The 23,559-nt window shown below is 42.1% G+C and overlaps 1 protein-coding gene across 2 annotated transcripts in view; it reads left to right on the forward strand.

Annotated features, from left to right (window-relative positions):
• LOC137439677 (uncharacterized) overlaps nt 1-23,559 on the forward strand; it is a 213,439-nt gene that overhangs the window by 120,825 nt on the left and 69,055 nt on the right. For both annotated transcript variants that reach the window (XM_068135666.2, XM_078768399.1), the window contains exons 6-10: nt 2,774-2,861; nt 4,444-4,550; nt 6,936-7,101; nt 7,314-7,339; nt 14,316-14,808. In XM_068135666.2, the coding sequence (XP_067991767.2) occupies nt 2,774-2,861; nt 4,444-4,550; nt 6,936-7,101; nt 7,314-7,339; nt 14,316-14,808 (880 nt within the window). The remainder of the gene's footprint in view (nt 1-2,773; nt 2,862-4,443; nt 4,551-6,935; nt 7,102-7,313; nt 7,340-14,315; nt 14,809-23,559) is intronic.

Raw genomic sequence — 23,559 nt, forward strand, 5'->3', positions numbered from 1 at the left:
TACAATGCAGCAGAGATTTTTTTGTCGGCTTCCCCAGATCTGTGCCTCGACACAATCCTGTCTCTGAGCTCTGCAGGCAGTTCCTTCGACCTCATGGCTTGGTTTTTGCTCTGATATGCATTGTCAGCTGTGAGACCTTATATAGACAGGTGTGTGCCTTTCCAAATCATGTCCAATCAATTGAATTTACCACAGGTGGACTCCAATCAAGGTGTAGAAACGTCTCAAAGATGATCAAGAGCAATGGGAGGCACCTGAGCTAAATTTCAAGTGTCATAGCAAAGGGTATGAATACTTATGTCAATGTGATATTTCAGTTTTTTCTTTTTAATAAATTTTCAAAACTTTCTAAAATCCTGTTTTCTCTTTGTCATTATGGGGTATTGAGTGTAGATTGATGAGGGAAAAAATGAATTTAAACGATTTCAGCATAAGGCTGCAACATAACAAAATGTGAAAAAAGTGAAGGGGTCTGAATACTTTCTGAATGCACTGTATCGGCTGATGAGACTTCAGAAAATATGGTGCCCTACGCCAAGTCGAGTGCATAGCTAAGAAAAGGTGCAAAGAGGAAGTTTGAGGAACTGAAAAAGCTGGAGAAGGGCATAACTTCATGTGGACAAAGCCATTAGGTCTCCATGCTGCCACTTGCCGCTTGCAATCTCCAAACATTTTGTTCTTGGAATTTTTACGGTAAATTCTCAAATAATTCAATCACAGGGAGTGCAGTTTCTCACTCAGAAATATTATGGTGATCAAATTGATTGGAACAGGAAGTTGACAAGAGTACAAGAACGGATGTTATATTTGTTTAATTTTGTCTGAATGTAAGGGTGGAGGGTGATCAAATTTAATCACTCGAGTTTGATCAGAATTTGACCCGAAATTTGGGGGTGCCCAAATTATTTGAGATCTCATGACATCTGCTTTTAAGACCACTGACACTGGAAGACCACTGACACTGTACATAAAATGTACCCAACATTTTATAATCCTCCCTCCATCCACATTTGCTTTTCTTGTTCCGATGAAAGTTTAATGCTGAAAACGTCGGGTGCACCTCATTTCCCATCAGAGTAAACGTACCATGTTGACTTTTAGTTGATAAATAGGCAAAATAATATGGACAGTTAAAAAATAGGTCCTATTTTTCAATGCCTGGAAACTGCAGTTGTTGTTTTTTTAATCAATTTCCAGCATAATAGTTTTGATGCAACATCACAGAAATTATTGCGACCAGTCACAAAACAACAAATTTCTACTTTTCTGCAGCAAACAGAAAAATAATGGAAGAGTTATCGATCAAATCAGCTTTCACATCCTTCCCGTGAAACCTTTGTAGCACCAGTTTATCATTCCGCTTCCAAAAACGGTTCATTTTGACACCTTTCCCAAAAAGAAGAAACACTTCACATCTGTCCTTTTTGGGGCAATCGCATTTCCAGCCCGTGGATATGGCAAGCTAGGCCTGTATGTGTAAATATTATGTTATATATATATATATTGTTGCGTGCACGGGAAAGGTTAAGGGCCGGCAGGGATGTATAAGTGTTGTAGAAATGGCCACTGTTCATTTTCGTGCTGTCTGCTTCACCTTGTCGTGGTGGAGTTTCGTAGTCATGCGTTTGAGGCCATCTGTCAATCATTTAGAGCAGCAGTTCTACAAATGTGTGCTTGCTTGTTTTACCATCCCACTTCATTTTAGGATTGAAACCTAACACACCATCCTCTCCGCTTCACCGTACTCCCCCACCACACTCAATCCATAGTCCAATTTCCATCGCTGCCATGATGGTTGAGCCTTGTTTGGCAAGTGCAATATTGGGGGGGATTGTTTCACTTGGCATATGGGCACCTCATGGTGGGTGGTGCGAGACCTGCCTTGTGTATAAAAGGACTGTAGGCCAAAAGCAAAAATAAGTGACAGGAGAAGTCGAAGTCAGATTGGAGGAGAGTGAAGAGGAAGAGAGACAGGGACAGAGACTGAGAACAAAAGCCAGTTTGCGAACTGAGTTGTCATGACACCGTGCACGAGCCTGTCATGTCTCGGAACTAGCCTGCCCGCCCCTACGGTGGATGCACTGGCAAAGACTCCATTCTCCTATTATTTTCTTCTGCACCCCCTGAGATTATTTTAAAATTTGCACACCTTTACCTGTTTTGCTCCGACGAAGGGTTAACGCCCGAAAAGTCAGCTTCTCCTCGCTTCTCACAGTGGTTAGCATACCTCAGTCAACATCCTGTTGATTTAATCAATTGTTCTACCTGTTCACCGACACAGATTGACAATGCCCTTCACCAAAAAATATTAGTTCTTCATTCTACTATCCTTGTATCATCTTGGTTGTGTCATGTTTTCTTCTTTGTTCCTGATTTTGCTACTGTGGCCAATTGGAGTCCAAAATGTCTTCGTCATTAGGAATTTGTTTCCTTTTTTTATGAGTGTAGCAAATATGTAGTTAAGCCTGCCTTAAACTTCATGGTATATTTACATGAGCTCTTCCAAAGATTGTTTATAGCTGGGTTGGGATTCAACCCCAAGCTAGACAGCTTAGATGTGAGTGGGCACACATCTGAGCCATCCTGCCAGCCAGGTAACATTCCTCTCCGGTTAATTGTCTTGTGAATTTATTTGGCAAACTGTCTTGCATTCAGCCTGTTGATGTTGATATAAATGTAGGAGAACGTTTGTACCAAAAGTTCTACCGTCAAGGTAATTTTTTTTTCTATCCTCACTCCCCACCTACACACACACTGTGGCTTGTGTGTCCAGGTGCGAGACAGTGACCCCACAGATCCTAATCGAGGCAGAGTTGTGCAACTGCTTGACGACTTCAAAATCAGTGGCATCAACGGTAATCGTATCCTTTTTGCTTTCTTGTTAAACCCCACGGACTGAAATGGCTCCAATATACGTCATAATTGCAACTGTAATAGGCATGAGGGAAGGACAGAATTGGTCATTGGATAATCTGTTTTTTCACTGAGATGAATCATTGGTCTCAATCCCCACATGCTGCATAATGTGATTAAAATTGATATCCTACTGCTGCATGTGCAGTGATTAGCTACAGAATCCCTTTTGTGCACATTTAATATTCCTTGATGTAGAGTTCGGACTATTTTTCCACAGCAATAATATAATATTCATATTCACAAGTGCACAATTTTGTACAAAAATTATGTCACCTTTAATGCAGAAGTCTGGGCTCATGGGGGAGCTAGATCACAGAGGCAGCAAGTTCTTCCATTGATAGAGGGTTGAAGAGGAACAGACGGATGCATATAATGCACAGACATACTATAGTTGTTCTCCTTCTTCCATGGGCCGAGATTTGTATTAAAAAGTTGAATAGTTGAGTACCAGGAAGAAAGGGAAATAAAAAAACAGGGGAGGGAGGTCAGTGAGCGTCAAGGTCTACCATTTCAGGGCAGCATTCTTGAAAGATGGGCAGCACTCTTGAAAAGGTTTGAGGGAGGAGTGCAAGACAACAGATCTGGAGAGTCGGTTTCACAGATGAAAGAATTGAAGGATGAAGGAATGAGGTGAGCATCCAGCTGGGATTTGGGGGAGGATAATAACCACGTATGGATTTCTGGAAAAATGTCAACTGGTGGCTGGAAGTGCACAGAGGGAATAAAGGGTGAGTGAAATGAGTGATTGAGCCCAGAAGTGAGGCAATTTAGAAAACACAGTCCACCAGGATCCAACTCTGGTACTCGGTCTCCTGCAAGAATACGATTGGCCCGAAAACACTTCCTTGAGATACTCCAGCATCAAGAACAAGGTCATAAGACAGAATGCAGCCATCAAGAGCAACCCGTTGTTTCCACTCGGAGACAACCAGGTGACAATTGAAGGAGGGCCCTGTGGATACCACTAGGTGATAGCTTGGAAAATATGGTTGGGTGTCGGACAGTATTTATGGCTCCAGAGATATCTGGAGAGATAACTGACCTGTTGCGCAGATTTAAAGCATCCATTTTTCCTAAAATCCCGTCCATCTAACAAATGGATATCATTGCGGTTTCTTTAGATGTTTGGTCTTCTATAATTATAGTTTTGGTCTTCTCGCACTAGAATAGCTGTTTATAATCAGATCATATTTCGTCGGGAATCGAACCCACAAATTTGACACACAATTGACGACCCTTTTTTGAAACATACTTGTAGGATCCTCCAATGTCCACAGAGGAGACAGCTCTTTTAACATGCCTTTCGAAAGGACAGTAACATGCGATGCAGCGTCCTACCAATGAAGCATTAAGACGGCAGTTTGTAGTCGGATTATATTCTGCCGAGAATTGAACCAAGAATCGACAGCTCGATGGCAGGTAACGCTACCTCTGAGCTATCCTGTCAGCATAGTTCAAGAGTCAAAGATATTGTTTACAAATGTGAACTGCAAACTCCTGCTACTTCCTTGATATTCCGCGGTACAGATGTCTGCATGGTGTTTGAGGTCCTCGGGCACCACTTGCTGAAATGGATAATCAAGTCCAACTATCAAGGTCTACCGATCCCATGTGTGAAAAACATTATCAGACAGGTGAGGTGATTCTTTCGGATGCACCAAACTTTTGGACAAAATTTGTATTTGTTCTTGTAAAGAGAAACAAACTGGCATTCATTTTTACTTTGGTTGTCTGTGGTTTAAGTGTATATTAAAAGAGAAAGTAATAACAATTTGTCTGCACTCTATATACGTTTCATGCATTCTGAGTAAAATGCACTTTTTCATTAAAAAAATTATTGCTTATACTGACCATATTAAAATAGATAAATAAATGTTTTGCTAAAGTTTTACCTGCACCACCAAATGTGTACGGATGTTATGTTTTCACCCCCGTCTGTCTCTGTTTGTCTGTCTGTCTGATGTGAACAGGACATCTCAAAAGGTAATGGATAGATTCAGACGAAGTTTGGTGGGCAGGTTCGGTGTGTGACGAGGATGAATTGATTAGATTTTGATGAAGACCCGTATCCGGATGCTACAATTTTTTCTTTATTGTCAGTGATTCTTCACCATTGAGAAAGGGGGCCAAAAACGATATCCGATATCTCAAAACGTTGTGGACGAGTTATGACAAAACTAGGTGAATGAGTTGGGTAGCTGACAAGAACAAGATGTAGTCAGGTTCACTTTGTTAACAAATATAATTTCGTTCAAAAATTTGGAAGATTAGCAAACCTGTACATTTTTGGAGTCATCAGAGCATGGAGAATCCGAAAATCAATGTTGGCATTTGCACAGACACCTGCATGGCCGCCATTTTGGATTTTCAAAATGGCCGCCATAAAATACATATTTTGCGCTATCCTGGCTTCTCGTCAACCTAGAAACTTAATTAAATATGCGAATCCTATGTTTTCTGGGTCAAGGAATCCAATAAAGGCCTCAACACAGTGCTCAGGATTATAGAAAAGCAACAAACAAAGGTAATTGAAAACCATTGTCTTTATATTTGTGATATAACTGTATTACATAATACATGATATTACAAGTCCTTTGAAGTTATAGGTTGTTATAGGAAGTTATAGGTAGTATCAGATTGAACTATAAGTCCTATACACAGGATCTACTAGGTCTATACCGTTCAGGAATATGCTTTTACAGATCTTCATCATTGTCCTGAGTGTCATTTTCGCAAAGGTGTCTATGCAAATGCCAACATTAATTTTTGGATTCCTCATGCTCTGAATATTCCAAAAATGTACAGGTTTGCTAATCTACCAAAATTTTGAACGAAAAAACATAGTGAACCTGACTAATGATTATATTTTGATTCAGGTCCGAATCCAGATCCGGCCTATCAGTGGATACAAAACATAAACTGTTCAGCCTGGTGGAGGTATGCACTCTACCGAGTGCCGTTTTAATTTATACAGTACTTCCCCTGTTCTTAGGCCTCAGTACCCTGCATGGTTGATGACTAAGTTATTGGCCTATCACATACTTAGAATAAAAAGTGAACAGGATTATAAATAATTAAATTGACATATGTGGGAAAATTACACGCCCAGACCAGGAAGACGCTCTCGTGATCAGGCCGTTGGTGCTCCTTGGTTGGCAGCGAGTGCCCCAGAAGCATTGACGTAAAAAGAGTGGCAATTCTATGTGTGGGAAAATTACACGCTTTGTTAGGGTCGCCCAGATAGCTCAGATGGCAGAGCACGAGTACAGTTCACCAGAGGATCTGGGTTCGATTCCTGGTCTGGGCGTGCAATTTTCCCACACATATGTCAATTTAAGTATCTGTAATCTTTGACCTAAAGAAACTCTTACTGCCAGGTTGCATCACCACTAGGTACCTATTTATGGCCAAAAGGCTTTTCCGATGCCATATTTCCTTTCGTGCATTTTCTGTTCAAACAGTTCTGCTGCTGTCAATAACACAGTGGATTGCAAACCACTTGTGCACCGTCAGCTGGCAGAGATAAAGGAGACTAGTTGGGTTGGCTTCCTTTAAATAAGGTTTCTGTGGATCCCCCATCAGCAGGGTTTATGTAAATGCAAGCAAGTGATCGTTTTCCTCCTCTGTGGGGAACTTGACCTTTGGAAAGACACCAATGACAGTACCGTGCAGCGTAGCAACATAATTACACCATATTGTCATTAGCTTGTCATCCACAACATGGAACCAGCACCTGGACGACACATCCATTCAGGGAAGAAGTGAGCCGCCTTCAGGCTCCTCCATTTTCATGTTTGCCGTCATGTTGGATTTCATCAACATTTGAATGAAATTGATGTAATGTGTATGTCTGTGTGTACATATTGTCTCTTGTTGATAATTTTGTATAATTCATGTTCTGTGTTTACATTAACAACATATTGTTCACACTTTAATATTCATCACATGAGAGTGTGAAAATTCACATCCGGTATGATGCTTGAACTTGACTTTTAACCTGTGACTTGCTATTCCGTCAGGTGCTCGAAGGCTTAAACTACCTGCACACCAGGTGTCAGATAATTCATACAGACGTCAAGCCCGAAAACATTTTGTTGTGCGTGGATGATCCATATGTGCGTCAGCTCGCTGCGGAGGCTGCACAATGGCTAAAAGCTGGGGTGCAGCCCCCCTCTGGCTCTGCAGGTCAGTAATAACACCGTTTCAAAACGCACACATTCCACAACATCTCCGGTCTTCATTCACTCATATTAGATCATGATGTGCTATAGTTGTGGCTTTTCAACAAATATCATTTTTTCCTCATTTTTTCCCCAGAATTTTGTAGGTTAGCTCAACTTATTATAGATGTTAACTTTTCTTTTTTTTATTCCCCTTTTCCCTGTTTTCCTTGACAGTGAGTACAGCCCCACAGGATAGGCTGGTGAGTGTTGTGACAGAGTAGAGGAGTAAGGGGACATCTACATACAGTATTGCATTTGCAAAAATGGTGGAACTCTGATCATGTAACCTCCCCTGAACTTTCTTTACACATCCTCCACTTCCTTCCGTCCCGAACGTTTCAGTCTTCTTTCCAATTTGTCCTTCTCACTCTCCATAGTATCCCAGTTCCATCTCTTTTCTCAGTATACCACGCACACATACCCCTACCATTGGTCCCTTTTGAACAAATGTAAATGGATCCTTGAAATAATCCTCTGAGCGATACATTTTAGTCAAATTTTTGCAGATATCATCAGAAAGTTTACTCTTACCTTAAATCTAAAGGTTTCTACTTATGCCAGGTAGAACGTGCTTTGATGGAGGAATCTGTTGAACTTTGGGCACCATTTATATTGAAATCGCTTCAGGCAGGCTAATTGGTGTAGGAAAGCGCAAACAGCAGAGACTGTCTGTAAATAATCAGGACATAATCTGCCAAAGCTCATTGGGGGTTAAAAAAAAAATTGGGGGGATGGGGGCGGGGGGGCGACTAGAGATATGCTTGGGAAATATACTTGTCAAATAATTTGATACGACCAGACCACGATTAAGGTGAACAAATACCTCCGACAGACCATTTGCCATTAAAAAAACCAGCCAGCTTAATTGAATTATATTGATTGGGCTGGCAGGATAGCCTAAAGGTATTCACACTCATCTCTGAGTAGTCTAGCCTGGGTTTGAATCTCGGCCCAGATATAAACTGTCACCATGGTGTTTTAATGTTAGGGAAACGCATCATTGTGTGTGCTGTCACTCGCATGGACGTTGAACTGGGCACCCCATTTACCGGCGTTTTTTTTTTTTTGTTTGTTTTTTTTAAATACAAGATCGAGGCTCGTGTAAGAGCTAACATTGATCACAAAAAGACAAACTGACACATAAAACATATGATATAGGGAGCGGGAGAACTAGATGGAGAGCAGATCTGTGAGGGGTGGAGGGGAGAGGGTTGGGGGGGGGGGGGGGGTGTGGGAGAGGTAAAAAAAACACATGGACACTGCTTGGACTTCCAGGAGAGAAGTTGGTATTTCATAAAAGTGGATCTGGGGTGAATTAACTGGGGTAGAAAAGATCAAGGTTTTGGATGGGGGAAGATAAGAGATGGTGGTGAACAACTGTTTTGAAGACCTGGAGGGAGGAGTGGGATTGAAGAGAGTGGCACTTGCATCCCACATTTGTGGCACTTGCATCCATAAATTTTTGTTGGGTTTGTTGCCATTAAAGATCCCATTGTGTCTTAAGAAAAGAGGAGGATGAGTTATCGCCGGCACCCTGAAGAAATGACAAATTCCTGCCCTAACTTACGAGGGGCGGCACCGCACAGCAATGATTTAACTTGCGGGCTGAATTCAAAATTACGAGCATGTATGACCCATCGCATCACTGACGGTAGTTGCACAACATAACATATCTGTTACAGTACAGTAAATAAATGTAGGTTATACGTAAAAATCTAATTACCAGAAAGCACCTTTATTTTGGCCGTGTGGGCTTCTCATTGAGTCATGAATAGTACACCGCTTTCAATACCGAGTGTGTATTTTCACACCAATCAGCCTTGAAACCTTGGGCTAAAACCCAAATTACGTACAAAAACCTTCATCTATTACAAATTGCTCATCCCTTTATTTTGGTGCTGTGGGCTTCTCATTGAATCATGAATAATACACCGCTTGATAGATGACACGTTCACTTTTTAAATGGACATTCACTCAAGGTTTTCTTTGGGCATTGTATAGTAAACCACTGCCTCGATCTGTCCCGAAACAAACATTCATTACCTCATTTCCTTTGCATAGCTTGGAATGAAAATATACCTTTCTTTCCTCAAAACATCTATCTATAATTCCAGTAATCTCTGTGTGTATGTTTGTTTGTACGTTTGTTTGTTTGTTTGTATGTCTGTGACCGCTGTTTCTCGACAACTACCGGTCCGATATACTTGAAACTTGCCAGGTATATTGCTGGGGACCCGAGGATGTGCCTTTTCAAGGTTTCATATTAATCGGACAATTACTTACCGAGCTATGTCCAAAAAACGATTCAACCAATCAGAGAGCAGCGAGCTATCGCGTGTGCCGAACGTGGCGGACACACTCTGCCTCGGATGGCACATTTGAGAGCGTATTCATTTATTTCACGTTTGCAAACTATGTTGCCGTTAAACTATGTTTTAAAACTAATAAAAACTAATTTGCGATTCATCGTAACTGCGATATACGACCTTCCGGACAGTGAGGACTGCACTTCCGGCATCCAATCACAGAACGCGTTATTGCGTAGGCGTGGCCGATGTGAGAGCGAGCTGATGCTGAGCCCAGCGCGTGCGCCATTACGGTACGTAATTCGATTTCTTCCGGAGAAAATAATAATTTCTCGATTTCTTATGCGCATTATTTCTCCCAATTCAGTCAGAGCGAAGGGCGGAAGCGAAGAGCGTTGTTTTTTTTGTTTACGGGCGTACGGGCGGGGTAGAGCGTACGGGTAGCGTTTTTTTTTTTTTTTGGCACATTTGAGAGCGTATTCATTTATTTCACGTTGGCAAACTATGTTGCCGCTATGTTGGCGTTAAACTATGTTTTAAAACTAATTAAAACTAATTTGCGATTCTTTCGCTTTCCTGCGCATTTGTGCACGCTATGGCGATTTCTTTACCAAACTCCGCTAGCCGTTAGCTTTGGACCAAACCATTTCATGTAAATAGAGGGGGGGGATTGTCACCGTACTCGCAAGCCGTTAGCTTTGGACCAAACCATTGCATGTAAATAGAGGGGGGGGGGGGGATATACTTTTAGATATATATATAGTACGGGCATGCCCTAGTACCTTTAATTCCACGACTGGCAAAGGTATTAGGCGTTGCCAGGCAACGCAAAGTCGCTTTGTGATGGGAATATTAAGAGATGGGGGGAGAGAGATGAGGAGGGGAGGTGACAGGGGGAAGGGGAGAATGAAGGGGGGGTGGGATCGAAGGAGGGAGGTGAGAGAGAAGTGGAGAGTGGAGGGAAAGGGAGGGGGGGGGGGGTGGAGGAAAAGAGGAAGGGTAGGAGGAACGGACCTATACGAAGAGCACAAAGAACATTTAAACATTGCACCATGTAAAGTCACTCAACGTAGCAAATCAATCAAAAGTGAAGGGTTTTCATACAATTTGTTTTCACCGAGTCTTTGTCAATTTGGCGACTACCAAAAATGAAAATTGAATCAGAGTTAAAATGAAGGTGTGGGGCCGTTCAAAGCAAAAACCATGTGTTCACCAAAGGAAATCCTTGACAAAGTCATAAAATGCGATTCCTAAGACCCGCATCTACAATCCTTTAAAAAATCCAATAGCTTACAACTTCAGGCATGAGATGATATGCACAACTTCAAACAGGAATTTCATTTCGACACCTTTATGAGCAGAAATTGGGGCTGCCTAACAGTCAGCAAGGCCGACAAAATGCACCATGTAAGATCACTCCATGTCGTAAATTAATAAAAACTGAACGGATTTTCACCGAATCTTGAGCCACTTTAGCAACTACCATAAATGAAAACGGAAATTGAATCTGAGTTAAAATGAGGATGTGCGGCCATCGGGAATAAAAACTATGTTTTCACCAAAGGAAATTCTCCACAAAGTCATCAAACTCGATTTCTACAAAAGTGATGTCCACCACGATTTGTAGGTATGAAGATCAAACATTTGATGATATGAGTGAGGAAAGTGAAAAAATAATTGTTGAGCACTTATTTGTGCAGAAACAGTTGCGGCCTATTCCAAGGCAAGGCGTTTTGAGCAGGCTGAAATGGCTGAAGACCCCTGTGAGGGATAGCAGGCTGACCAGGGATAAAGCCCGTTTTTGTTTTAATTAAATAAGTCGGTTAATGATCTTTAAATGGGGTTTTTAAACACACCCAAACACCGTTTTCATTCATGCACTCCCTTGGAGTGTCATAAGTATGCATGCAAAGTTTGGGGCCGCTATAAGTTTGGGGTTTAATGTTTTGGAGTTATGAAGGACACACACACTCACACACTGACTGACTGACACACATTGCAAAACAGGAGCTTATGGATTGGGTCTCATCCGTCTGTGTGTGCATGTGTGCGTGCGTCTGCAACCATATCACGGAGATATATCGAATGATTTTGTTCATACTTGGCACAAAGACAATACATGATGGTGTACATATGTGCATCATTTTGTTACACGATGAGATCAAAGATGGCCGACTGGCGGCCATTTTAGTTGTAAAAAAACAACAACCCGATGTTGAACATGTCCTCAACCATTTCTTGGACATGCATTTACCGATGTTGTTCAAACTTGGCACACAGAAAATGAACGATTGTTTACATATGCACCTCATTTTCTTTCGAGATCAGATCCAAGATGGCCGACTCTATTTACATAGAGAATTTGTTCTCCCCTCCCGCCCCCCACCCGCCTCCCCCCATTACCCCAAGACCACTGGCAAATATATAAGCAAATATATAAATATATAAACATGCTGGTCCTACGTAGCATGTCAGGGTGTAATCGGCCCAGTACTGGAGGCGGACCAGCGCGGCAAACAAACACTGGTCCATGAATTATAGTGAGGATTACACAGACCACACACAGCATATACAATCTTCAATTTTTCAGAGAAACAAATTGACGATGCACTGGCAAAGGCACAAAAACTCACCACTGGAAATTCAAAAACTGCAGTTAAAAATATAATGATAAGCATTGCCTTCAGTACGGTTATTGTCCCCCATCGCACAGCGGAGCGAAAGGGGGACGATGGTTTTCCCCTCCGTCCGTGTGTCCGTCCGTCCGTCCGTCCATCCGTGCGTGCGGGCGTGCGTGTTTGCGTGCGGGCGTGCGTGCGTAACCGAAGGACCGCATTCAAATTTGGTGTGTGGGTGCAACCCACGTCATAATCCAAGATGGCCGCCGCCATATCTATCTATAATTCCACTAATCTCTGTGTGTCTGTGTGTGTGTCTGTGTGTTTGTCTGTGACCGCTGTTTCTCGACAACCACGGGTCCGATATACTTGCAACTTGCCAGGTATATTGCTGGGGACCCGAGGATGTGCCTTTTCAAGGTTTCATATTAATCGGACAAGTAGTTACCGAGCTATGGCGATTTCTTTACCAAACTCCGCAAGCCGTTCGCTTTGGACCAAACCATTTCATGTAAATAGAGGGGGGGGGGATTGTCACCGTACTCGCAAGCCGTTCGCTTTGGACCAAACCATTTCATGTAAATAGAGGGGGGGGGATTGTCACCGTACTCGCAAGCCGTTCGCTTTGGACCAAACCATTTCGCACATGGACCAAACCATTTCATGTAAATAGAGGGGGGGGATATAATTTTAGATATATATATAGTACGGGCATGCCCTAGTATGGCTGATGCCATGTATGTCTGAACCTTGTGAGATGAATATCTTGAAAAATAAGCGAAGTACCAACTTCTAATTTGGTGTGTGGGTGTATCTAGGCACAAGGAAGAACGCTGTTTAAAATTGGGTCGCCACGTCAGAATCCAAGATGGCCGCCGCCATGTATGTCTGAACCTTGTGAGATGAATATCTTGAAAAATAAGCGAAGTACCAACTTCTAATTTGGTGTGTAGGTGTATCTCGGCATACGGAAGAACGCTATTGAAAATTGGGTCGCCACGTCAAAATCCAAGATGGCCGCCACCATATATATGTCTGAACCTTGTGAGCGAAATATCTCGAAAAATAAGTGACGTACCAACTTCTAATCTGGTGTGTGGGTGTATCTCGGCACAAGGAAGAACGCTGTTTAAATTGGGTCGGCACGTCAAAATCCAAGATGGCCGCCACCATGTATGTCTGACCCTTGTGAGATGAATATCTTGAAAAATAAGCGACGTACCAACTTCTAATTTGGTGTGTGGGTGTATCTCGGCATAAGGAAGAACGCTATTGAAAATTGGGTCGCCACGTCAAAATCCAAGATGGCCGCCACCATATATATATCTGAACCTTGTGAGCGAAATATCTCGAAAAATAAGCGAAGTACCAACTTCTAATCTGGTGTGTGGCTTTATCTAGGCACAAGGAAGAACGCTGTTTAAAATTGGGTCGCCACGTCAAAATCCAAGATGGCCGCCACCATGTATGTCTGACCCTTGTGAGATGAATATCTTGAAAAATAAGCGACGTACCAACTTCTAATTTGGTGTGTGGGTGTATCTCGGCACAAGGAAGGACGCTGTTTAAAATTGGGTCGCCACGTCAAAATCCAAGATGGCCGCCGCCATGTATGTCTGAACCTTGTGAGCGAAATATCATATCATAGCATGTTTTCTGCGTCTTCCACTTTGTCAACTCACATCACTTCACCGACGGGGGACCTAGGCGTAACGCTTGTTTACCCTAAAATGCTGCAGTACCCAAAACTTTACATTACAAGTGCCCATGAAATGGAAAAACACAATGTATATAATGAAAAAGTTTCATTTGCCAGCAAACAATTCTGGAAATGGACCAAAGGAAGTCCGAAGCAGGCCAAACAATTGGGCATTTGTCAGATACAAGCCAATTGTACCGTCCAGCATAAAAGGGAGTAGATCGACTCGTGAATAGCCACCCGTAATCAAATGGGCAAGCCAAACGATGTTCATCGAAATGCAGCTGAATGAACATGCCAATTGTATTGATGATAGTATATAGTGGTATTTAATAGAGGTATAGGTCTCATCAAAATTCACATCATCTTTCATATCTTAAAGGAAGTCTGCTGTAACTATCAAGTCTCGAGAGAAGCGCATGTCTATCTATACATGTATTGAGTAACAGCAAAGGACGGTTTTACGAAACGTGTGAAGCACTGTTGTCACAAATTATTTGCGCAGCGAAGATATAGCAGCACCACACTTGGCAATGTCTTATTTCCTTCACAGGTGGGGAAAATGTCAAAGAACAAGAAAAAGAAGATGAAGAAGAAGCAGAAGCGACAAGCCGAATTACTGTCTCTCAGGATGCAAGATATCCAGGACATTGAACATGAGACCGGCATTGCCCATGACACTCAGACTGCTCATGAGGCACCCGAGTCACCTTCCTTGTGTAGTACGCCTTTTGATGGACGGATTGAAGAAAAAACGGACATGGATGAGCATTGCAATGAGGTGGAAGATGGAAAAGACTTATCAGATGATGGAACGACTCACAGCATGCCGGTGGCAGAGTGTGGAGGTTCAAGTTCTGAGACTCGGCCAGCCCTCGCCCCTACGTTACAAAAGTGGCGTGCTACAAATGAGCTAAGAATGCAAAGTGGTCAAATGGATTTGGTTGACACCGTTCTGAACGGATCACAGAATCTTCAAGAACCTCACCCACCAGTAGAGCAATCAAGAGACTGTGGTGTGGATGAAGAAAAGACTGTGGATGAACGTAAGATGTCAAATGAGACTTTGATTTGACCCCTTCCCCTCTCCTCTTCTTTATTCATCTCATTCGTTATCTATAATCTGACCGAAAAGCCTTCTTCACCAAAAGTTTGAAAACTTTCCCCCTGCTCACCTGTCTGACATGCCCTTATTTTAAGTCATTGTATAAAATAGATGCATATACGTTACATGACTAAAAGTATGCGGACACCCCTTCTAATAAGTGGATTCGGCTATTTCAGCCACACCTATTGCTGACAGGTATATATAATCAAGCACACAGCCATGCAATCTCCAAGACAAACATTGGCAGTTGAATGGGCCATACTGTTGAGCTCAGTCACTTTCAACGTGGCACCGTCATAGGATGCCACCTTTCCAACAAGTCAGTTCGGCAAATTTCTGCCATGCCAGAGCTGCCCCGATCAACTGTAAGTGCTGTTATTGTGAAGTGGAAACGTCAAGGAGCAACAACAGCTCAGCTGCAAACTGGTAGGCCACACAAGTTCACAGAACGGGACCGCCGAGTGCTGAAGCGTGGAGCGCATAAAAATCGTCTGTCCTCGGTTGCAACACTCACTACCGAGTTCCAAACTGCCTCTGAAAGCAACGTCAGCACAACTGTTCGTCGGGAGCTTCATGAAAAGGATTTCAATGGCTGAGCAGCCGCACACAAGCCGAAGATCACCATGCACAATGCCAAGCGTCGGCTGGAGTGGTGTAAAGCTTGCCGCCATTGGACTCTGGAGCAGTGGAAACGCGTTCTCTGGAGTGATGAATCACGCTTCACCATCTGGCAGTCCGACGGACGAATCTGGGTTTGCCGGGTGCCAGGAGAACGCAACTGCCTGAATGCATAGTGCCAACTGTAAAGTTTGGTGGAGGAGGAATAATGGGCTGGGGCTGTTTTTCATGGTTCGGGCTCGGCCCCTTAGTTCCAGTGATGGGAAATCTTAATGCTACAGCATACAATGACATTCCAGATGATTGTGTGCTTCCAACTTAGTGGACACAGTTTGGGAAAGGCCCTTTCCTGTTTCAGCATGACAATGCCCCCGTGCACAAAGCGACGTCCATACAGAAATGGTTTGTCGAGATCGGTGTGGAAGAACTTGACTGGTCTGCACAGAGCCCTAACCACAACCCCATCGAACACCTTTGGGATGAATTGGAATGCTGACAGCGAGCCAGGCCTAATCGCCAACATCAGTGCCCGATCTCACGAATGCTATTGTGCTTGAATGGAACCAAATCCCGGCAGCCATGTTCTTACATCTAGTGGAAAGCCTTCCCAGAAGAGTGGAGGCTGTTATAGCAGCAAAGGGGGGACCAACTCCACATTCATGACCATGATTTTAGAATGAGATGTGTGATGTTTGGGTGTCCACATACTTTTGGTCATGTAGTGTATATATATCTTCTATATATATAAAAGAAAGTTTTTGTTTGTTTGTTTGTTTGTTTGCACTCGCTAATCTCCTGAATGGTGAAAGATAGGAGGAAACCTGTGAAACAAAAAATGTCGGGATGGGCCCCGGGAAGGTTATTGGCTAGATGGCGAGGCCGGTCGAGGCCACCTCGCCCGGGTTGGGCCCATTTCGCAATTAAAATCTGAGCTGAATTATAGTAGTCAATCTTCTATGGCCGCGAGTAAAAGCTGAATTATAGTAATAAATTCATTCAAAAAGAACCCGGGCAACGCCGGGTATATACATGTATGTATGTATGTATATGTATGTATATATATATATGTTTATATATATATATATGTATATATATATATTTATCGGTCATTATGCGACTCCGTACCGTGAGTGGGGAACCACCAGCAAGGTGTCCCATACAGCCATTGCTGCACCTCACTGGGAGCAATAAGCACCGCCTGCGACATGGCAACATTATCTCTGTTATCCACTCACTATATGGAGTCGACCTGGATGCAGTTGGGAGTAACGAAATGAGTATATATAATTTAGTGCTCCAACATAATGAGCGAACACCGTGACGTCACCGCCACGTACGTCCGCCTTGAGTGCAAAGCTCTGGAAGAGCCATCCCGCAGCACGTCACTATAAAAAACCACCTTTAGAGGCCATTTTTCCCCGCAAGCGGGGGTTGGCCTTTTTCGGGAACTGTGGTTGTTGTTGTTTTTCGGTCCCCTTTTTGAAGCAATGTTTTACGGCCGGATGCCCTTCCTGACGCCAACCCTTTTTGCCGCCTTTAACGACAAGCAGGGAATTACCAGTGAACTGGTACTCAATTAGCCGACCTCGGAAGGATGACAGGCTGAGTCAACCCCCCTGGCGTTAATTCAGCAATTGACCGGGATTCGAACCCAGGATCCCAGGATCCTAGGATCCTAAGCCGGCACCCTAGCCGCTAGCCCAACACCAGGGATATGAATACGTCATTATAAAGATGTTAATTCAGATACTGTCACAAGTGCATTAAAAACTCAGTTACCAACTTGGTTTCGCCCTTATCGGGGCATCATCAGGGTAACGCAATGAGCCTCCCATGCACTTGTGACTGAAATGTGACTTTCCTATAATGACTGGTATATAACCGAAAGGTTTACATGGGTGAGTGAAACGAAACGTTGTGAAAATATTATTTAATACATCTTTATTTATTTTATTTATTTATTTAACGCATATGTTTTTATTTAATATATATATTTATTTTATATTTATTTTATATATATATATATATATACAGTACGTACATACATTTATGTATTTTATATATGTATATGTATAATTTATATTTATTTGTACATATACTGTATATATATTATATATATATATTTGTTTTTTGATTAATCAATAAATTGAGGAGTTATTTAATTATTAGCGATTAATTTAGTACTTATTTAATTAATCAAATTTCCTTTCCCTTCTGACCATTAATTCAGGCACCTTTTGAGTTAGGAAGCTGATATTTAGACATGCCAATGACCAGGTGATTTGGCTGCAAAGGCTATTTTTGATTTATTAATTAATCAATTAATCGATTAATTATTTAATTATTCGATTAATGACAAAAAAAAAAAATTTTTAAGTTACATATTCTGATAAAATAGTGGTAGTTTATGTGTTCTCTGACCAAATTGATTAATATATATATGTATATATATATATATATATATATATAATAATAATAATTGTACACCGCACCTTTCCTATGCCGTCTCCAGGCATTGCAAATCGTCATTGCCGGGCACCGAAGGGGGCTCGGCAGTGACGCACGCTGAAAGAGAGTACTCAGTTTTCACTCTCGTTGTTTGTTGTACACCGCTCCTTTCCTATGCCATCTCCAGGCATTGCAAATCGTCATTGCTGGGCACCGAAGGGGGCTCGGCAGTGACGCGCACTGAAAGAGAGTACTCAGTTTTCACTCTGGTTGTTTGTTTGTTTTCATCTTTCTTGTTTGTTTGTCCGGGCGATATCTCAGCCATCCTTTGAGCTAGGAAGCTGAAATTTCGGCACAATAGTGAGCAAGTCCTTTGCCAAAAACGGTATTTTTTTTTTTTGATTAATCAATAAATTGAGGAGTTATTTAATTATTAGCGATTCATTAAGTACTTATTTATGCGACTCCGTACCGTGAGTGGGGAACCACCAGCAAGGTGTCCCATACAGCCATTGCTGCACCTCACTGGGAGCAATAAGCACCGCCTGCGACATGGCAACATTATCTCTGTTATCCACTCACTATATGGAGTCGACCTGGATGCAGTTGGGAGATGCCTCCCCCCCCCCCCCCCCCCTTCCCATGCCTCCACCCCTTCACATGCCTCCCCCCCAAAGCCCTCTCCCTCCCACAGATCTCTCGATGTCTCCATGTCTCTCGGTCCCTGCTCTCAAATGTTGTGTTTGTGTCCTTCCCCCTCTCTCCCCATCTTGTCTACCGCTCCCGATGTTATTTGTTTTATGTGTCTGTTTGTCTTTCTGTGTGATTAATGTTCGCTCTTTCACGAGCCTCGATCTTGTATACAAAAAAAAAATAAAAAAAATAAAAATTTTTTTTATCAAATTTCCTTTCTCTTCTGACCATTAACTCAGGCACCTTTTGAGTTAGGAAGCTGATATTTGGACATGCCAATGACCAGGTGATTTGGCTGCAAAGGATATTTTTGATTTATTAATTAGTCAATTAATCGATGAATTATTTAATTATTCGATTAATGACAAAAAAATTTTTTGTTTTTAAGTTACAGATTCTGATGAAATAGTGGTAGTTTATGTGTTCTCTGACCAAATTGATTAATAATTTAATTTATTTATGATTATTATTTATTTATTTTCATTATTAATCATTCATTTATTTTCTTTCTCATTTGGCCAATATCTCAGGCACCTTTTGAGCTGGGAAGGTAACATTTGGACATGAGTGACCAAGTGATGTGGCTATCAAGGATATTTTTGATTTATTGATTAATCATTTCATCTATTAATTATTTATTGATTAATCGATTAATTATTTATTGAGTAATCAATTAATTATTTAATTTTTTATAAATGACTTATTTAATTAAATTTCTAAAAGATACATCTTTGGATGAAGCACTAGTGGTTTAGTTATGCGATTAGCCAATTGATTATGAAAATATTTTGTGATAATCTTTTATTGATTTTAATTATACAATTAATCAATCAATTAGTGTACACCTCTCCCTCCCAATGCAGCCTCAATGAGCTGCACTGCGGTATTGCCGGGCGCCGGAGGCGCCCCGGCAATGCCGCGCTGCAGCATATTTAATTATTTGGCATGGGGCGGTGTACTTTGAATGTATGTGTACTTGTTTTCTTGCTTTCTTGTTTGTTTGTTTGTTTGTTTGTCCGGACGATATCTCAGCCATCCTTTGAGCTAGGAAGCTGAAATTTCGGGACAATAGTGAGCAAGTCCTTTCTCAAAAACGGTATTTTTTGTTTTTTGATTAATCAATAAATTGAGGAGTTATTTAATTATTAGCGATTAATTTAGTACTTATTTAATTAATCAAATTTCCTTTCTCTTCTGACCATTAACTCAGGCACCTTTTGAGTTAGGAAGCTGATATTTGGACATGCCAATGACCAGGTGATTTGGCTGCAAAGGCTATTTTTGATTTATTAATTAATCAATTAATCGATTAATTATTTAATTATTCGATTAATGACAAAAAAAAATTTTTTTTTTAAGTTACATATTCTGATGAAATAGTGGTAGTTTATGTGTTCTCTGACCAAATTGATTAATAATTTAATTTTTTTATGATTATTATTTATTTATTTTCATTATTAATCATTTATTTATTTTCTTTCTCATTTGGCCAATATCTCAGGCACCTTTTGAGCTCGGAAGCTAATATTTGGACATGAGTGACCAAGTGATGTGGCTATCAAGGATATTTTTGATTTATTGATCAATCAATTAATCGATTAATTATTTAATTATTCGATTAATTACTAAAAAAAAATAAAAAATTCAGTTACAGATTCGGATGAAATGGTGGTGGTTTCTGTGTTCTGTGACCGAATTGATTAATAATTTAATTTTTTAATGATTATTATTTATTTATTTTCATTATTAATCATTTATTTATTTTCTTTCTCATTTGGCCAATATCTCAGGCACCTTTTGAGCTGGGAAGCTAATATTTGGACATGACAGTGACCAAGTGATGTGGCTATCAAGGATATTTTTGATTTATTGAGTAATCATTTCATCTATTAATTATTTATTGATTAATCGATTAATTATTTATTGAGTAATCAATTAATTATTTAATTTTTTATAAATGACTTATTTTATTAATTTTCTAAAAGATACATCTTTGGATGAAGCACTGGTGGTTTAGTTATGCTATTAGCCAATTGATTATGAAAATATTTTGTGATAATCTTTTATTGATTTCAATGATACAATTAATCAATCAATGAATCAATCAATCAATCGGATCTCAGCCAATGGAGTATCTTCTCTTCTCGACTTGGTTATGACAAACTTCCCTGCTAATGTCTGCTGCTCTTCTTCTGCTCCAATCGGTTCTTCTGATCATGTGCTTGTCAAAGTCGACATCTCTCTGGCCATTCTCAGAGAGCCTCCTCAGCGTCGACGAGTCTGGCATTTCACTCAGGCCGACTGGGACGGTCTTCAAGCAGCCATCAATCGTCTGGATTGGTCTCCCATCTCCACTGCCTCTGACATCAATTCTTCCTGGAAGCAAACTGCTCTCTCTCATGCACAAATTTATCCCATCTCGTCTTCAGTTGTCTTACCCTTCCTCCCGTCCATGGTACACTGAATCTTGTGGTGAGGCAGTTGCCCTGAAACAACTTGCCTTTGCCTCTTGGAAGGCAAATCCAACTGAAGGCAATCTCAGTTCCTTCCACCAAGCTCGGAACAAGTGTGTGTCTACCCTCAGGAGTGCCAGGAAGCACTATCTCTCCACACTAAAGAATGAACTCTCAAACCTGTCTCCTTCCTCCAAATCCTGGTGGCGTCTGGTCAAATCCGTTTCTGGTGTTTGTTCCCCCTCCATCCCCTCCCTTACCTCAAATGGCCACACAGTTGACATCGCACGTGACAAAGCCGAATGCCTCAACTCTGTGTTTGCCTCAAAGTATTGTGTCCCAAACCCATCTCTCTCTGTTCCCATCCTTCCCAGTCGAACCCAACTGCTCCTGGACTCTGTGTCCTTCTCTCCTGACAAGGTGGAGGAGTTTTTGTCTTACCTCGACTCTGATTCTGCAACTGGACCAGACGGCATCAGCCCACGGGTCCTAAAATCCTGCTCTGCTGCTCTATCTCACCCTCTCTCTGTCCTTTTCACCCTCTCTTTTGCTCAATGTCATCTGCCAGCATCCTGGAAATCAGCAAACATTACCGCTTTACACAAAAAAGGTGCAAAAACAGATCCTTGCAACTACAGACCAATCAGCCTGCTCCCAATTATCAGCAAAGTCATGGAATCCATCATTGCTTCGGATATGAAATCTTTCCTCTTCTCCAACGGCTTGATCTCTGATCATCAATTTGGTTTCAGACCAGGTCACTCTACTCTGGACATTCTGCTTCTGCTGTCTCAACAATGGATGGAGGTCCTCAATGCCAAACAGGAAATCAGAGCTGTCTCCCTCGACATATCACGTGCCTTCGATACGGTCTGGCACCCAGCTCTGCTCACCAAACTCTCCTTCTATGGTATCCATGGAAATCTCCATGCATGGCTTGCGGACTTCCTCTCTGGTCGTAGTCAACGTGTGGCCCTGAATGGATTTCTCTCAACTCCCCTTCCTGTTCAGGCTGGAGTTCCCCAAGGCAGTTTTCTGGGCCCTGTGCTTTTTCTGGTCTTTATCAATGATCTCTCCGACTCTCTGGAAAATCCTCTCTATCTCTTTGCTGATGACTCCACTCTCTGCCGCTCCATTCCTCTGCCCTCAGATCGGCAGTCTGCAGCCTCCTCACTCTCTGAAGACTTGGACAAAATCACAGACTGGTCAAACAAGTGGAACATGTCTTTCAACACTCTTACTATGTCTCTCCGAAAAGATCGACTGGACAACCCTCCCATCTACTTTCTCAACAATCCTCTCCAAGAAGTTCTGTCGCTCAAGCTTTTGGGTCTCACTATCTGCCATGATCTTTCTTGGGAAAACCACATTTCCAAGCTGGCCTCCAAAGCCAGTCGCCGACTGGGCATCCTCCGTCGTGTGAAGTCCTTCCTCGGCACACCTGAGCTCCTCACCACATACAAGGCTTTCATCCGCAACTCAATGGAATACTGTTCTCCCCTATGGGCCGGTGCTCCTGCCTCACACCTAGCTCGGCTTCACGCTGTCGAAACCAAAGCTTTCAGAATTATTGGAATCTCCCGCGATGAAGCTATCTCTGAGGGCCTTTCACTCACTCACCGCAGGCAGGTAGGTGGTGGTCTTTCTGTCTTCTACCGACTCCTCTCCGGCCTTGCACCCCCAGCTCTCTCTGTGCTCTGTCCCCCAAATATTCCTACAGGTCGCACAAGATCTGCCAGCAACCCTCTGATGGTTAAACTGCCGAAATCTCGGCTCTCTGCTCACCTTCACTCTTTCATTCCTCTTTTCTCCCGCCTCTGGAACAAACTCCCTCACTCCCTTCAATCCCACTCGTCCCTCCAGGTCTTTAAAACAGCTGTTCACCACCATCTCTTATCTTCCCCCATCCAAAACCTTGATCTTTTCTACCCCCGCTAATTCACCCCAGATCCACCTTGTTTGAAATTCCAACTTCTTTCCTGGAAGTCCTGGCAGTGTCCATATGTTTTATACCTCTCCCACCCCCCCCCTTCCCATGCGCCCCCCAATGCCCTCTCCCTCTCACAGATCTCTCGATGTCTCCATGTCTCTCGGTCCCTGCTCTCAAAATAATGTTGTGTTTGTGTCCTTCCTTCTCTCTCCCCATCTTGTCTACCGCTCCCGATGTTATATGTTTTATGTGTCGGTTTGTCTTTCTGTGTGATTAATGTTCGCTCTTTCACGAGCCTCGATCTTGTATACAATAAAATATAAAATAAAAAATAAAAAAGTGTACACCTCTCCCTCCCAATGCAGCCTCAATGAGCTGCAATGCGGTATTGCCGGGCGCCGGAGGCGCCCCGGCAATGCCGCGCTGTAGGATATTTAATTATTTGGCATGGGGGCGGTGTACTTTGAATGTATCTGTTCTTGTAATACATTTATTTCATATAGCGCTTTTCAAGAAGCCCAAAGACGCTTTGACAGAGTACAAAAAA

Source organism: Myxine glutinosa, chromosome 1, assembly GCF_964187855.1.
Source record: "Myxine glutinosa chromosome 1, kmMyxGlut1.1, whole genome shotgun sequence".
NCBI lineage: Eukaryota > Metazoa > Chordata > Myxini > Myxiniformes > Myxinidae > Myxine > Myxine glutinosa.